Genomic DNA, 18,699 nt, shown 5'->3' with positions numbered 1-18,699 from the left:
AAAATTTAGTGAAATCTGATGGACTCATAATCATTCCAGCTATAGGAAACTATTTGCCCGCATTTTTTCCTAAAATGAATTGCCTTCAATTACACGTTCCCCAACTTTAGTTACTATTAGCCTAGTGTCATTGCAAAGCTCATTAGATGGATCAATATTTCTAAAAAGCATGATTATGCATCCCTCTTAATTTCATGACTCGACAATCGTGAACACTTGATCGTGTTTAGATATTCATCCTAGAATATATGTTCATCGAGGTCCACTTGTCCATCTTCTTTGCGAATGCTATTTTAACTTAGGCAAACCCTTTATTCGATAGACATTAAAGACATGACGTCATCATTTATCGTATCAACCATCTCATTGGTGGGAGCCAGGATAGCTTTATTCTTAAACATTTATAGGTCAAATGCATGATATGTGTTTTCCACCATAGCTGCAATAGGATTTGTTGCATCACGTATAAGAATGTCTTCTGATAATGTCACAACAGATTCTCCATCACCAAGACTTTGACCGGCAGTACAGTCACCTATTTTAAGTATCCTGATCATCTGTGAACTGCAAATCCGTTAAAAAAAGTCATTAGAACAATGTAATATCTAAATCAAAACTATAAACTATAAATTTTAGACATATTTATAAATTATTTTTATTGAAAATTAATTAAAATTTTTAAAAATAAAAGAATGAATGATTATTGAAAAAAAATAATTAAACTTGGGATATGTAATTGAAACTCATATGTTAACTAATTAGTATTTTGGTAGATGATCTGCATATGAATCTAAAATTCGTTGGAATAAGGTGATGTATATATTCTGCATATTAATGTAAAATTCGTTGGAGCATTACATTGTTATTAATTGTACAACTTGAAACTCAAAAAATGCATACTAATGTTATATTCGTTGGAGTAACTTACATATGTACAACTTGAAATTCAAAAAATGCATACTAATGTTATATTCGTTGGAGTAACTTACATATATTATATAAGTGATACTATTGATTGATTTTTATATATTTATATATTATTGATTTTTATAAATATTTTAATAGATGGAGTTTGATTAGAGGTGGAGATTGATTAGAGATATTGAAAAATATAAGAATGAATGAGAATTGAGAAAAATTGAAATAGAGTGATTATATGCCGCCACGTAGGATAGAGTTTATTTTACTTATATATATATATATATATATATATATATTATATATATATATATATATATATATAGATTAATATATTGGTTCCTTATAAATTAATTACGTATTTAATTATATATCGCATTCGTTTGAAATCTTAATAAAGCCACACGTGCAAATGATATATGTAACATATTACTTCTACTAATATTACTTAAAATAAGTTGTTTTCGAGTTCAATAAAACTCTTAAAATCACATAAGGGGATCTGGAAAATAAATGAAGTATTAAATATTCATAAATGGGTAGAATATACTAATTAAACCTTATATACGAGAGAGAGAAAAATGATGCATCCATCGTAAATTTTCGAAGAATTGAAAATATTCTTCATTTACACAATAATTATGATTATCATCTAAACTCTTTCTCTCTATATATTTAAAACAAAAACCAACTCACAAAATATTCGCCCATTTAAAAGATAGAACGATTTGACTTAATTAAGTCTCAATTTCGAGCTCAAAGAAAGAAAGAATAAATCGAGATGAACTTCACCCAAACATGTGTTACACTCACGTGCTTTTGTAATTTATATGTTTATTACGTCACTTACATATCTAGCTAATTATATATATAGACATATTTAACGAGTTCGAGCAGCTACGAAATTCATAACTACACCCACCCTTATATATATATATATATAATTCATCCAAATATGGTGTAAGGATATATATGTTCTCGGTTGATAAATTTATTATAAAAAAAAATGAGGAATAATAAAAATTTCTCCTTTTAAATGCTCTTTATTTTTCCTCATTTTCTACAAAAGTGAATTTCACCATTTATTACTCTTTCTTTTCACTCTAAGAAGGAATAATATCCCTCCATTTTTGGTGTGATAATATTTTTCTTCCTTGAAGTGAAAAAGAGGAATGAAAAATGGTGAAATTATTTTTGTAAAAAATGAGGGAAAAGAAAGATGAGATTTCAAGGGAAATTTTTTTCTTTATCTCTTATTTTTTCATGATAAATTTATCAACCAAAGATAACACACCCTAAAAGTTTAGCTTTTCCATTTATATTTCTGTAAAAAGAATTGAAGCTAGGACTTGATTGAATATAAAAAAGATCTGAGATAGTATGACTTAATTTAACAAATTCAGATAAATAATTATAATTGAAACTGCATAAGTTCAAAGGATTGATAATCTGATATATGAAGATTGAGCAAAAAAATTGGAGGTTAATTGATGTACAGATCAGAAGATAAGATGCTACAACAGTGGCAGATTTTTTTATAAGATAAGATTTTGAAGTATATTCAAGTAATTGATTAATGACCTGATTTCTCATTCAGAATGAGATCGATAAAAGTAAACTGCGCTAATTGCCAGCGCAAGCAAGAATCATTGCCTTTTAAAGGCAAAAAAAAAAAAAAAAAAACACGAAAATAGAAAACCCTGTGGTCTACAGAAGCAAAAGCAAGATATGTTTCAAGATTATTAATTAAGTGCTTAATGAGAATAAAATGTTTAAATTACAAACATATTCGAAGCTGTTCCGATTTACATTAATTTGCACCCAGAAAGAAAAAAGAGTTAAATATTTAGCCCTAAAATATTAATGAGATCCTGCAGTAGTTCTTACCTGTTAATTTTTCCTCAAAATACATGTGTTGTTGTCAAGTTGGCTGGTTTTTGCTGAAGAAGAAGAAGACGACTCTCTCTCTCTCTCCCCCCCTCCGTCCCTCTCTAGAATTGCTAGAAAATGCAGTGATGGTGGTGATGAAGGGGTGCATTGACAGCAGCCTTCTTTCATCTTTCTTTCACCTTGTTGCTTAGCCCTTTGTCTCTCAATCTCCCTCAATCTTTGCAAGTACCTCGGCATCGTGTCGGAGTAGTTGTCGAATCCGAGGGAGCTGAGGGCCCAGCAGATGTCGTCTCCGTTCACCGTCTTCCGGTTCTCCTTGTGGCACCGCTCCGACGCCTCGCTCGTCACGAAGCCTATGAACTCTGATACACATTCTTGCATTGTCTCTTTGGCTTCTTTAGAGATCTTGGCGCTTGTGGGGAGGATCTTCTTCATGATCCGCCCCACATTCGCGATCGGGAGCAATCTATCGCTCTCATCCGTCATTTCTATATATGACCATCACTTTCACTCTGAAATACATATATACGTCACGACTCTGACTGGTTCTCTTTATCTGTAAATACGATGTAACAATCACGCATCTACAGATTATATACTCTGAAAGCTGACGCGAATTATATTTTATTAGTAACTACTACTTAGGTAGCTCTATAGTATGATGGAATGATGGGAAGCATAACTTGGTGGTTGAAGCATTAGCTACATTTATGTCATCCTTTTGTGGAAGTGCCCTTTCTTCATACTTGGTAGGGGTGGGTAGTACCCACAAATTTATTTTTGCCTTAATTAATATGTGGATGTTACTATAGATGGAAACTTAATTTATATAGGGATAAAGAAATAACATATCCACTCCATTGGTGTGTATATGTATACCACTAAGAACTTATGCCAACAAGGAAACAAATTAAATTGATGCCAAAACGTAAGACTTTAATATGTGGCATTAACCTAACTTGGAGTCCAAAACCTTACTTATTCAAATATTTATAATCGCTCCATCTTTTAATAGAAAAAGAAGATTATGACGCTCACACACTCCGTACTCTATTTTATTATTAAAATAAATTTCACTACACTAAAATAATTAAGAATTAATCGAAGTGCTTTCTATCAATAGTAAAGTGCCATATCTTTGGACTAATCACCGATTTATTTTGGGAAAGGAAATAGTTTCTGGACAAATGCGTAGCCTACAAATACTGAGTTAGTATGGTGGATTAAGAAGTGGTCCCTCATATTAATTATATTTAATTAATCTAAACTAAATAATTACACTGCCTCCAATGAGTTTCAAGTATAATTAATTATATATCTAGCTACAGTTGGAAAATGAATGGGCTAGATTGATGCACGTCTATTTCTCAATTAATTAAGAAACCCTAGTTTCTGATTTGTTGGGTGCCATTGCATTTGGCAGCTTTAATTCCCATTACATTAGTCAAAATCTTGAGCTATGTACACATTATTTATTGGATATGTCCATTAGTATACGATCGAATAAATTCTGCACCCCCTTTCTAGCTATAATGGTTATATATGATGAACTTAGTTGCTAGGAGATAGGTAGTAAATTATTTAATTAGAATATTTTTAAAATAAAGAATTCAAGATATAGTCATATTAAATATGATCATTGGATATTTAAAGAAAGTTTATCTTGACCATGATTATGTTTTGAGTAGAACATGAACCTTGATAGCAAATAAAAATATCTATAATTAACAATCAGAAAATAGATGAGATTAATACATAGTGTGTATATATATATATATATATATATATATATATAGGGAGAGGTTCAAGAAAGAACCACTAAATAAGAGAAGAACGGAGAACCATTTTCAGCCATTCGATCATCAAGATCTACGGTGGATGCATCATCTTGTTGGATGAATGCAGATCCTGGGTTCGAATCCTGAAGGGAACAATTTTTTTTTTAGTGCATTAATTTTTACAGCGAATGTATTAATTTTTACAGTGGATGCATTAGATTTGATGGTTCTCACGTTCTCACAAATAATGTAGTTCTCTCTAACCACACCCTATATATATATATATATATATATATAGTTAGTATCTAGTGTAAATTTAATCTAATTGTGAAACTTAGGAACCATTCTAGTCCATATATATATTATTCTGGATCTAACAGTGGATATGTAATTTTGCATTTAATTAATTTTTCCCTTTAAAATGAATATAAAATCGCATAGTAATATTAAGGGGCATTTTCGCGAACAAATATACAGTCATTTTTAACAGATACACCAAATTCCTTAATTATCGTTCATGCATTTAATTACTCAAAATCTTTTCACCTACCAACCACTTTTATCCCACCCACCGTCGTCTTCCTCATTTTGAACCCTAGAACATACAATTTTCGGCGCCTTCCACACAGTGAAAAGGTTTTTTTTTGGTCCCTTTTCCCCGTTGCTTTGTTCATCCATCACATGAACCTTGTTATAATCCTTCATATTCTCCATTTGCTACAGTGCTCTCCATCCGTTGGTTCGCCTGCTGTGAACAGTTATGATTTTTACTTTAATTTTTTTTTTGTTCATCTGTTTATCCCTTCCATGATGAGACGTTCTCACCGCTAATGTTCTTCATATGCACATGTGTAATTTTTTTAACTTTCCTTGTTTGATTTGTTAATGCAGTTCGTTTTATACTCTCGACTTTCGAATTTCGAACCTTCATTTCGTTTTTTTTCTTTTACCACAAATTGGGCTTCGGATCTGCATATTATTGCTAAGATACTTGTAGATATGCATTAGTTCTTTTTTCGTTATAAACATATGTTTTGACAATTCTTAAAAGGTTATAATTTGTTTGGCCCATTTTGTCACAGCCCGCCCTAACTAAGGATAGTTAAGCCGAGTGATCTACGACTAGGGATGGGGTTAAAGAAGAAGGGGAAGAAAAGGGGCGTCATTTATAGCCGTAAAACTTACTCATCTTAATAAAACTCGTCATTTTTATTCATGAATACTCAATTGAAAATAGTCTATGAAAGACAGCATAAAACTTAATTAATATCATTAATCAAGTTATACATCATATGAAACCATTCTCTTAAGCCTCAAAGTATGACATAACATACTATAACATCAACAACATCTTGCAGCGGAAAGTAGCTAGACATATGTATGAAGACATATTCTAGACAGGTTAACTATTTATTAACAACCCTGGAGACTCCGCTCATTGCAGCACCATCATCACGTCAGCTCAACCTGCACATTTAGAAAACATATGCAGGGCTGAGTACAAAAGCACTCAGTGGGCACGTATGCCTAGGTATAAAAATACATGCTTCAAAACTGTAAATTGTCATGCCATCATAAACAGTACAGCAAGGGAGTTTTTCGCTAAAAAGGCCCAAGCTTACTAAATTCATTTGTGATTCTTAAAGTTCGACTGCAGTCTAAGTTCTCTTGTAATCTATCATATCTGGAACTGTGTGCCGGAGAGGTGGCCACCTCTCACGGTCACTTGACCGGCCAACCCGCTAGATGACTCACGGTCACTGGTGTACACTAGTCCTGGCAGGATAGCTATCAACTGCTCAGGACCCGAATTCGATTGCATCATTGGCAAAGCCAAAGCAGATAGATATCATACTAAAATTTAAACATTTTATGGCAAGACAATACTTGAAATAACTTTAACTCAAAGATTTTGTCATGAAATAACTTGCTTGAATGTAACATTTAAACTCATTTGATATATATGAAACTGAAATTAACAGTTAGATCATCTCATGCATTCATTCGTATAAGAGGCCTACGATACGTAGGGGATCTCTATATACGTATAGTAAAAGTAATGCCCACCTGATTGCAGTGTTTTGCTACTTAAGACAATGATTCTCTTTCCTTAGCGCGATAGGTTACTCAGACGCTTTTGTTTATTTGAACCTTTGATAACACGAAAACATGTGTTCGAGTGAATAATAGAAAAGATAACAACAAATGCAGTGAATCACTATTCACTCATTTCTCTAACTACCCATATTTCCTTAAACGACTATATCTAACTCATATACAATCGTTCTTCCTTTATCAAAATATTTCATGTACCTTTGAGGATGTAGGAAATTCCATTTTATATTATTCATTTATTTATCTATTATAAATAAAGAATAATTCTATAAACATAAAACGTTTTCCTTTTCCCCATTTAATAATGCCAATCACCAATATATATATATACACATCAATAGCTCATTTATAATCTAAAAGTGATATTTTATCAACAATAAAACTTTAAAATCCTTAATAGGAATTATTTTGAATCATTTCCATCTCAACAAAACTGTATAGATTCAACTTCAACTAATAAACTGCTTTTACTCCGAACTCGTATGGAGTCGAATTTTATATCAATAGAAACCTCTTTGAGTCTAGTTTAATTGAAAAAAAAGTATGTTGAAAAACTCCAAGTAGTTTAAGAGATATAGCGATTTTCCCATCGCCTACCAGATTCGGCAGTTTCTGCCAACTGAAAGTCCAGATTTTTGAAAAATAGCAAACGTTACCTGAATGAGCTCAAATTTTATATGTAGATAGCTAACACATATATCTTCATAGAATAAAAATTTGAGAGCTAAATATCAACATATGGTTACTGAAATAATTAACCTAATCATCTGCCTCACGACAGTTTCAGCAGATACTGGCAGTAGACTTCTCAAATTTTAAAATAGTAGTAAACGAAGTTCAAATAACATGAAACTTTGTACAAATATTCACCACACTCCCATCTATACCCCAGAAATTTCCCATAATATAATAGAAACGGGAATGCATCGAAATAAGGGCGTCAACTTACCCTTGTCCAAGTGAGCACTAATGGAAGTTGTTCGTCGGGGGTTTTCTGGTCGTCGTTCCGCGATGGTGTTTAGCCGCGAAGGTCTACGACTTAGTCTTCCTCGTGCGAGGTAGATCAGGCTACACAACGGTGTTTTCTCAATCCTTTTTCGTCGTAAGGATAGTGAGAAACGAAAGCCGTAAGTTGGCCGGTGGCTAAGTCGGGAATTCGACGTTGGCCTCCGAAGGATATTGCGGCCTTTGGTCAGGAAAATATAGAGAAGGCTTCGGCCTTTCGATTGTTGGGTTTGGTAGCCTGAAGATGGAGGAACGAGTACACGTTCTCGGTTCAGAGCCTAGTGGCCGGTCGGCGAAGAAATAGCCTGGCGAAGGGAGCTCACTTGAGCTCTTGCAAGTAAGAAATTTTAAAAATTCTCCTAAACTCTCTCTTGCCTCACACCTCTTGCTGCACTTCTTCCTTCTGCAGAACTCTCCTCAATTTATAGAGGAGTTTCTGCAGACAACAGAATCAAAATGGTGGAAATTTTTGGTACCGGGAGTTGCAACTTTTGAAAATTTGATTGTTGAAATTTGCATCTTTTGACAAAATAAAGACACAAATTTGATAACGGAGTTCGGCCAATTATGCCTACGTCTCCGGAGCTGCTGCAGATCTATTTAACAAGGGAGAAAAATATACAGTGTTTACAACACTCACAACACTCAACTCACAACCCGTTATTCCCCGTGAAAATTACTATCTAATTTTCACTATTCACGAATTTCACTATTCGCGACGACTGTCACTATTCACTTGAACAGTACTTCACTATTCACCTTTTCTCCCAACCCTTCACCTGCTCCTCTCTTTCTCTAGATTGCAGATGAATCTTTTTTTTTTCTTTGGTTTTGGGTGTATTTACAAATGCTGCTTCGAGGATTATTTATAGGGAATTGAGGTGGTAGGTGGCTGCAGTGTGAAAAGAAATGTTGCCATTGTTGAATGGCTTGCCGCAACTTTTTGACAATTGTGGGAGCTGCTTTTTGACTAACATGTAGGAATTGTTGTGTTGGATGAAAAATCGAGAAATACGTGTAGTGCCGTGATCTAGTTTCTCCTAGTTCCTGTAATAATTCTCCAATTCTTGTTTAATAAATACTCGTCGTATTTATATAAATTAAATCCTCAATCTTGAGATTTAATACGTGAAAGTCGGAATTAATTCGCGACTTAATACCTTAACACATATAACGCGAAATAATAAAATTATTATGCATATGATCTCAAATTATAATTCTAACAATTCGATTTAAATAACACGATTTATGAAATCGATTATAAATCTAAAATTTCTAATACTATTGAATCAATCAACTGGTAATGCAAAGTTTCAATGTGTAGCTAAACCAATAATTTAATTATTGGTTTGATTCATGATTGAATATTAAATCGCAGCTCTGTATCTTTTATACAGACTTTTGCTGAAATAATATTATCTGAACAAAATAATCACAATAAATAATTAAAAAAAAATTTATAACTAATGCACATATTTAATCTAATATGTATTTAAAAGAGCGGGGCATTACACATTTTTAGTAATTTTTGTGCTTGTTCATTTAATTAATGTTGAATTTCTTCATTTAGTATTGAGCTTGGTTCAATATTGCATTTGAAAGATTTTGACTGTAATTTCTCGCCTTCATCTAAATGTCATGTTGTCACACCCCAATTCTTGAAGGAATAAATATAATCGAGGTGTGAATAATTCATAGAAATAAACAAGGGAAATACCTCGTTAAAACCCAAAATAGGATAGAAAGTCGGGCTATGCCCCTTTGGATCACAAGTTTTGTTTCATGTTTCTGACAACCAACATTCATTAGCATAAAACTAGAATTTCAAATTTAAGCTCGACATGAAGTCATCTTAAGTTGAGAAAACAAAAGATGTATAAGAGTAATTGCTACAGCGGAAGTCTAACATATGAATTTTAACTCTAGCCTCAGCTCCGTCCCGTCAGCACCAGCCAGCCAACCTGAAAACATTTGAAAGTATTTTTGGGCTAAGTACTAATGTACTTAGTGGGCATGCATTTTCATAAACATTTCATATTTTCGTAAGAGCAGTTTATCCAATTATACTTGACATGACTTAGAAGGTTTTAAAATGAAATAACTTCTAAGCATGTTAAAACATTTTTCATTTGTGCGCACATGTCACACTCCCTTTCTGTTACTCGCTGTGATCCCGGACCTCTAGCCACCGACGGATCTCTGTCTCCCGCTGACTTGAACTGAGGGCGTAACCCAGACAAGTTTACTTTTGACCTCGGGACGCCACCCAGGCAGGCCCTTTCATTACATGCTTCGGAACACATCCAGCAAGCACCCTTATAACGCCTCTTAGTTAGTGCCCGATGGAGATCAACCCACCGAGTCAGCTAACGAGTGTACACAATTCTCAAATAACGTGTTAGGCCATAAGAGAACCTCAATTGATTCGTTGTGGCGAGCCTTAAACAGAGCAGAGTGCACATAAACATTTTATTGGATAAACAGTTTGCATTTCATTGAATAAATAATTTGCATTTCATTGAAACATTTAGAGCTTAATAACTCAATCATACTTTATACATTTGGAAAGTAAGCCCACCTGGTTAGGCAAAGCCTGAAGATCATAATCACTTATAAACCTGTCTTGGGAAAGCAGCGCTAATCCCCCTGGTCACAAAGCCTACAAGAAATTCTATTCTTAATAGGTCTCGTGAAGCTAATCTTAATTCATGGTGAAGTGCTTAATATTCTATGATTCACTTAGCCGGATTTTCAAAATTTAATGAATAAATAATTGAAAACATTTCTCTTGAGTTAAGAACACCAACAATATTCTTACTCATCTTTCTTTAATTATTGGAATTATAAATAAAACCAATTAAATCATAAATACTTTTTATTTCATGATGCAAATGAAATGTCATGTCATGCTTAGCATATGATAAGTAATTACTTAAAATATGCACTTAATAATAATTTAATATTATTATAAAAATTATCCTTTAAATAAATTAATCAAACTAATAATAGTTCAATTAATTAAAAATAAGAAAGCCCAATTTAATTAATTGAAGGCAATCCAAAGTCTTTAAAAATAATTAATCAAACTAATTAATAGTCTAATTAAATAAAATAGGGAAGCCATTTAAATAGATGAAATAGAGCTCATGCTTAAATAAATAATAGCCCATATAAATTTAAAAGATGAGGCCCAACTCAATAAAATATGAATGGCCCAGACTGAATAAAATAAATCGGGCCCAGCTAAATAAAATTAAAAATCGGCCCAAGCTTTTAAAAATCGCAGCCCAAATCTATTTAAAAATCGAAGCCCATCACTCATAAAAATCGGCCCAAATACTCGGCCCAAATCCCTCAAGTTTAGTATCATTAAAATCACAAGTTCACATCAACATAAAAGAAATCATGCACCATTTTTATAACATTCTATACATTTCATTTTTTTTTCATGTAAATAAATAAGAAATTCCATTATTCATTTATAAATAATAAAACATTTTAAAATCCATTGAGATGAAATAAAACATTTTAACCATTTAAAATCCATACTCAAAAAGCCTTGAAATATAATAAAAATGAGGGTTTAATCCCAAAATTTGTTTTCATTTTTAAAGTCCATCAATAAATTAAATAAAAGAACGGACCTCATTTAAAATAAATAGTCCCAACCTTAAATATTAAAATTTAAATCAAGAGATTTAAATTCACTAAAATAATTTAGTGAAAATTCAAACACATAGGCAACACAATCACATAAGGCACATAAGAATCACAATCAAACATCATTAAAACATGCTCTGTTTTTACACTGGTTCAACTTCAAAATTTAAACTGTTCTGACTCCGACATCTCCTGGACTCTAGACTCATACTGAAAGAAATATCTTCGAGTCTAGTTTCATTTAAAAAAAAATAGAGTCGAAAGCTCCAAGTGGTTTGAGATATATGACGTTTTTACCACGATCTACCATTTCTGGCAGTTTTGTGCAACTGAAGGTTACAATTTTTGAAAAATAGTAAACGTTGTCAAACTGGCCTCAACTTTGGTGGATATCTAGCTAACACAATAAGATTGATACCATAAAAAGTTGGAAAGCTAGATCACATAGGAAGCTACTTAAATGAATAACTCGTTCCCCTGTTCTCTGAAATTCTCGGTAATAATGTGCAGTTTAGGTTTTGCATTTTAAAGAAATATCAAACGAAGTTGAAATAGCTTGAAATTTTACCAGGGTACTCAAGACTCATGTAGAAACTTGCTATAAAATTTTCAAAACTATTAGACATCGACAAACCATCGATCACAGTAGGTCAGTAGTCCTACGAAATTCTCCAATTTGTATTTAAAACCTATATATCTTAATAATATCTCTAACTTGAATATAACATCATAATTCTCAACAACAACTCATCCCAAAACTCATTTCATCACTTCTAATCATCAATCTAAACCATCACTTAACATCATAGCATGCTCAAGAACTCACTCAAATCAACATCATATAACAAAATCACATATAGAAACACATATATATCATCTTCTTCCTCAAACTAACATTTTTCATTTTTCACTTCTCAACCTCAAGCTTCAATCTCATCCATCATTAATCATCTAGATCATCTCATAAACTCAAATCCATCATCATATAACTCAAGCCAAGTCAAGAAAATAAACAACAAAATTCGTAGGGTTTCAAGCTCCTAATTTTCGAAAGTTTCATAAAAATAAGTTGGGTGATTTCCTTGCTCAATCATGATCATATATGATTTCCTTGCTCAATTATGATCATATACTCACTCACATATCATTAATATGATCAAATAAATAATCTAAGATCACTTACTCAAGGATCTAAAAGGTGATCAAGACTTTGCTCCAACTTTGATCTTAGCTCTAGCTTCTTGAATTTGATGAGATATGATAGTATTTGATTGGATTGGATGGTGTATTATCTCATAGTAGTGTTTGATGAAGCTTCTCTAAGCTTTCTTCAATGAACATCAATGGAGGAAAAGAGAGTATAGAGAGAGATTGAGTGAGAGCCGAGAGTGAAGTGTGAGGAAGAAATGAAGTGTGATTTGTCTTGCTAAGTGTAATATTGATAAGTGTAATATGGAATGTAGTGGTGGGGAGGTAGGAGTAGTGGTGGAGGAAAAAGAGTGTAGTGGTGGAAGAGTAGGTGGATAAATTAGGTGGAGAAATTAGGTGGAGAAATTAGGTGAATAAATAAAATATAATAAAATAAAGTCTTCCGGGTTGTATTATGAAAACTGTAATAATCGTTCAGGGTACGCTTAAATAAATAGCTCGTGAAAATACTTGAATGCTAAATTAAATAAATATGCAATGCATATAAATTTAATAACTAAATTTACAAATGTTTTTGTAAATCATTTTTGTTGGAATTAAAATAAATTCATTTTCTTTATATCCGGCGTGAATCATCTTGACTTCTAAGTTCAAAATAATTCTAAATTTAGCTAAGAAATAACGGGGTGTTACACATGTGCTTGTTCATCAAATATTGAGCTTGTTCATTTAGTGTATAGCTATGTTCATCAAAACTCGATCTTGTTCATTTAGTTTTGGACTTTGTTGGTTTAACAGTGAGTTTAAACGTTTTATAACTTGTCCATCTAATATCGAGTATGTTCATAATCCTTCATCTAATGTCAGTTTGTTGTAGTTGTTGAGCTTATGTGCTTGTTCATCAAATGTTGAGATTGTTCATTCAGTGTATAGCTATGTTCATAAAACGTCGAAAGATACTTTTAAAAATGTTTATCTACTTTTCCACAAGTTTGTCCACGCAAAATCGTTAACCATGTTTAAATGAATACAGGAAATTAAGGAGATGAACAAAAGCGAAGGCGCTACACAAGGGACGAAAAAGAAAAGGGTGTTAAGGAGCATGGTACGTTTTCTTTGTGTTAATTAATACACCCTCCGTCCACCAATCAACTTCCCATTTCGTAGTTGGCACGGAAACTAAGAAAGCTGAAAAATGTGGTATAAAGGTGGTGTAAAAGATTAAAAGGGTAGTGTTAATGTATTGTGATTATTTTTACTATCTTTCACTAGCTATTTGACATTATTTTAATGCCTAGACTTAAAGTTTTTTTTTTATATAAATAAACTAAAAATTTAAAAATAAATAAATAAATAAACTGAAAATCCATAAAATAAATAAATAAACTGAAAATTTGAAAATAAATAAATAAATAAACTGAAAATTAAGAAAATAAACAAATAAATAAACTGAAAATTAAGAAAATAAATAAATAAACTGAAAATTTGAAAATAAATAAATAAATAAATAAACATAAAATTCGAAAATAAATAAACTGAAAATTCAGAAAATAAATAAATGAACTGGAAAATAAATAAACTGCAAATTAAGAAAATAAATAAATAAACTGGAAATAAATAAACAGGAAAATAAATAAACTGAAAATTCGAAAATAAATAAATAAATTGGAAAATAAATAAACTAAAAATTCAAAAATAAATAAATAAACTGGAAATAAATAAACAGAAAATTCCAAAATAAATAAATAAATCAACTGAAAATTCAAAAAAGAAACAAACTGGAAATAAATTTTTCAGAAAATAAATAAACTGAAAATTAAGAAAATAAATAAATAAACTGGAAATAAATAAACAGGAAAATAAATAAACTGAAAATTCAAAAATAAATAAATAAACTGGAAAATAAATAAATTGGAAATAAATAAACTGAAAATTCAAAAATAAATAAAATGAAAATTCAGAAAATAAATAAATAAACTGAAAATAAAATTTTCAGAAAATAAATAAACTGAAAATTTGAAAATAAATAAATAAATAAACTGAAAATTCAGAAAATAAATAAATAAACTGGAAAATAAATAAACTGAAAATTTGAAAATAAATGAATAAATAAACTGGAACATAAATAAACTTAAAATTTGAAAATAAATAAATAAATAAACTGAAAATTCGAAAATAAATAAATAAGTAAACTGAAAATTCAGAAAATAAATAAATAAATAAACTGAAAAATAAATATACTGGAAATAAAATTTTCAGAAATTAAATAAACTGAATATTCGAAATATCCTACTCCATTTTATTAACATCAAAATTGGATTAATTAGACAAGTAATGGCAGAGTGTGGTGGGTCCAATTGGTAGAGTGTAATAATTTAAAAAGTAAGAGATGGTATATATGTCCAAAAAGTAGAGTGAGAAGTTAATTGGTGGACAAAATTTTAGAGGCAAATGGGAAGTTGATTGGTGGACGGAGGGAATTTATAACAATATCATTTTTCGTTTCTTGATTTTGATTTTGTGAATATTTTGCTGCATAGAAGATGTCGTTGTAGAGCCAACAAAATATGTTTCATTCTTTGAGCGAATTAGGAAGGAGGTCGAGGAAGACAACATTGCAAATAATGTGAATATACCTATGAAGGAAAATCCCAAAAATCCAAAGGATGTCAAGTGCAAACGCAGAGGTCGTTGGTCAGCTAAGCCGAGAGGACCGGATAATGCGTCGGATGACAAATTCCCAAAGCTGCATACGCGAACAACCCCATCTGCATTGTTCGACAGTTTGAGAATGATGAATGATGTTAAGAAATTTGTTGTTAAGAAGATTGGATTTTTATCAAACGGTATCTAGGTTGCAATGTAAAGGTTATTTCAGCCTACGTTGTTTCCACGTTGAATATTGGTGAATAACTGAACACATAATACATTTATGATTTCTCCACAACCTTTTTAATAGTTAAAATTGAAATAGATGATACAATTTGTGGTGGAAAAAGCAATGATGTATGCCACAATGAGCATTATGGATTAATATTGATATTGAATATTTGAACAATAGGCAATTCAATGTCGAATAAGGGCCTTCTAGAATTGAACATAGTTAATTTAAACCAATAGGTTTGTTCATCGACACTCACATAGAAAGTCTCGAATAATGGTGTCCTTTTGTAGTGTTAAAGCATTGATACTTTGTGAAATGAACATATCTGACCTGACCATAATAATTGATGGAACTAAATTAAGATTGATCTTACACTAAAATAAGCAAACATGGTGCATGCCACAGAAAACATTATTGTTGAACATTGATTTTGAGCTTTTGAACAATACATAATTAACGTCGAACAAAGGCCTTCATAAATTGAACATAATTAATTTAAACAAAATATTTGTACCAGTTATAGTGAAATATGAAATTTTCATATTTCACACAATTGAATATGCATATTTTTATGAAACGATATCTAGGTTGCAATGTAAAAGTTATTTCAGCCTACGTTGTTTCCACGTTGAATATTAGTGAATAACTGAACACATAATACAATGATGATTTCTCCACAACCTTTTTAATAGTTAAAACTGAAATAAATGATACAATTTGTGATGGAAAAAGCAATGATGTATGCTACAATGAACATTATGGATGGACATTGATATTGCATATTTCAACAATAGGCAATTCAACGTCGAACAAGGGTCTTCTAGAACAATATACGGGAAGTAATGAATAGCGAAGAAGAAGCAGATTTCTACAAAATATTATTCTTCGTTTAAATTGAAATAGTTAATATATTTTGTAACAAACTAATATGTTAAAACGCTAAAATGTGATATTTAATATGTTGTCAAATATAGAAGATTTCATGCAATCATGGACGCGTGATTATAGGAGGCTATCGGTTATGATAATTAATAAAAGACAAATAAGTCTTTCCTTAGTTAAAATACGGTAGAATGATGATTAATTCATATTCGTTGGATCTTCCCAAATCGATGATCTTGATTGGTTCCCCATTTTCACAAATATCTATTGTATGCACATGATCCTTTCCCTATATATAACTAAATATTCAAGGTGTTAATATCAATTTTCAATCCTATTCTCTTACATTAGTTCCTAGTTATATAGGAAATTAACTTCATTTTATATATAACTTCACGTACGTACGAACTAATTTTACGGAAGAAAACTACATATCATTAGAATATTGAAGATCCAACTTGGTTTCAGTTCATGACTCAAGAGAATTAGTCTAGTTGATCTCCTCTCTCCCTCTCTCTCTACCATGGAAAGCAGATAATTTTTACTCTTTTTAACCCTAATTATTATACGAAAAATCCAAAAAGTAAAGACGTTGAGTACAAAGGTAAAATGAATTTTTTTTTATCATGAAATTCTAAAATGTAACATTTCTTTAAAGGCAATATTATAATAATTAATTTCAAAATAATTAAGACAAGCTTTTTTTTTAAGAAGGAAAGACGCATTTAAAAATGAAGAGAGTAAATATATGCTACTATAAGATGGTGGGATGTTGTAAACTTGTAATTAATGGACCTTGATGAAAGAGTTTTGTGCCCTACTCCATTTAAATAGGGTGGTGAGAGAAGCCTCTAGATCAATCAGTCTTGAATTGAGTATAACATATTAACATCTATATTTAGAGGTGTGGACCTAGAGCCTAGGCCTAGCTTGTGAATCCAAGACCACCGTATAATATTCTAGGATAAACTTATCATGAGTTAGATGCTAATTCATTTATTTATTTGATAATTTAAGTAATTAAAAATTTAAAGATTGCACCACGGTGAATTCGAACCCAAAATCTCAGACCTTGAGCATTAACTGGGCTAATACACGCACACTATATGTCAAATTTTATTTGGCTTTTGGTTGAGTTCAAGTTACGATTTTATTTGAAGGCACATATAATTCTTAAAGGTTTTGTGTGCATTTGCTCTACAACAAGCTTTTATTTAGAAAGTAATAAGTAGTTCTTAGGATTTTACATATGCTTTACAAAATCCTGTCACGTTTAATCGTTTAAATTTCCAATTTATCATTGTTCAACGATGAGTTAGTTTAAAGACCAGACATTAAACTGTCAACTATTACTAGTTCGTAAACTATAGCACGTATGTGCATGCCAGCATGGATAAAATAAGTTGCTAAACAAATGGCTACATGCTCATATAGTACAAATCAAAATTCATGAGTTTCAGTCATTTCTAATATATTTTTTGACCTATGCAAAACATAAATAAATATTATTATTTTTAATCATATTAAATTTGGTTACGTCTATTCAGTTGAGCCTAAAATAAAAAGGAATAAAACGGGAGGGGTGTATGGGAGACCACACTTGTGCGTGCCGACATCCAATCAGGGCCGTATCCCATCCAATTATGTTAAATAAATTACACATTTACTAACAATAAATGATACTAGTATTAGTTTATGCCCGAATTTTGAAGCTATCTGTAAAAACAGTTTGAGCTTTAAAATATACAAAAAGATTATCTGAATTTTCAAAATTGAACGATATTTTAAATAAATAAATATAGGTATTTAATATAATCAATATATATATATATAAATATTTTTTTAGAAAAAAATAAAATAATCCACACCAATTACTCAATAACAAAGTATGAACATGAAAACATATGAATTTTTATTTTATATTTGAAATATTTGAAATATCAATTAATTAATTTTAGTTGATAATGAGTATAAATTTTTAAATTTATCAAAAATAAAAAAAGATGTACAAAATCATCTATTTGCATATAGTTTAATATTATAATTTTTGAATGCATATTTAAATCATATTTATCCGGCCATTTTGTTTAAATACAAATTTTACAAATAAAAGTTTTCACAAATCCGTTTTGGGAAAAAGAAATAGGATTTATTTTCATAAATAATAATTGCCCAATTGATTAAGTTTAATTTTATAACACTCCCTCCGTCCCGTAAGAGTATATCACATTTTTCATTTTCGTCCGTCCCATAAAAGTGTATCACTTTCATTTTGGGACATGATCTCGCTTTCTTCTTTAAACCACGTCCCATAAGAGTGTATCACTTCCATTTTGGGATATGACCTCACTTTCTTCTTTAAACCACATCCACTTATTTTTACATAACCCCACAACCACTCATTTCCATTCAACACTT

At 31.0% G+C, this 18,699-nt stretch overlaps 1 protein-coding gene and 2 long non-coding RNA genes across 3 annotated transcripts; 1 reads left to right on the top strand and 2 right to left on the bottom strand.

Annotated features, from left to right (window-relative positions):
* Window positions 1-2,647: 2,647 nt before the first annotated feature.
* On the bottom strand, window positions 2,648-3,763 carry LOC130996961 (nuclear transcription factor Y subunit B-4-like). Its single transcript, XM_057922254.1, has one exon. It carries the CDS (start codon window positions 3,292-3,294, stop codon window positions 2,809-2,811), a length of 486 nt encoding a protein of 161 aa, XP_057778237.1. The 5' UTR covers window positions 3,295-3,763; the 3' UTR covers window positions 2,648-2,808.
* A 1,400-nt stretch (window positions 3,764-5,163) lies between these two features.
* On the top strand, window positions 5,164-15,570 carry LOC130996977 (uncharacterized). Its single transcript, XR_009092902.1, has 3 exons — window positions 5,164-5,343; window positions 13,549-13,620; window positions 15,059-15,570. It is a non-coding gene; the product is annotated as an uncharacterized LOC130996977 (long non-coding RNA).
* On the bottom strand, window positions 9,421-12,825 carry LOC130996967 (uncharacterized). The gene is made up of 3 exons (XR_009092891.1): window positions 12,550-12,825; window positions 10,285-10,365; window positions 9,421-9,667 (listed from the first exon to the last, which is right to left on the bottom strand). It is a non-coding gene; the product is annotated as an uncharacterized LOC130996967 (long non-coding RNA).
* Window positions 15,571-18,699: the final 3,129 nt, after the last annotated feature.

Source organism: Salvia miltiorrhiza, chromosome 8 (assembly GCF_028751815.1).
Source record: "Salvia miltiorrhiza cultivar Shanhuang (shh) chromosome 8, IMPLAD_Smil_shh, whole genome shotgun sequence".
Classification (NCBI taxonomy): Eukaryota; Viridiplantae; Streptophyta; class Magnoliopsida; order Lamiales; family Lamiaceae; genus Salvia; species Salvia miltiorrhiza.
Note: the sequence above shows the minus strand (reverse complement) of the source record. Positions and strands in the feature narration are given on the sequence as shown.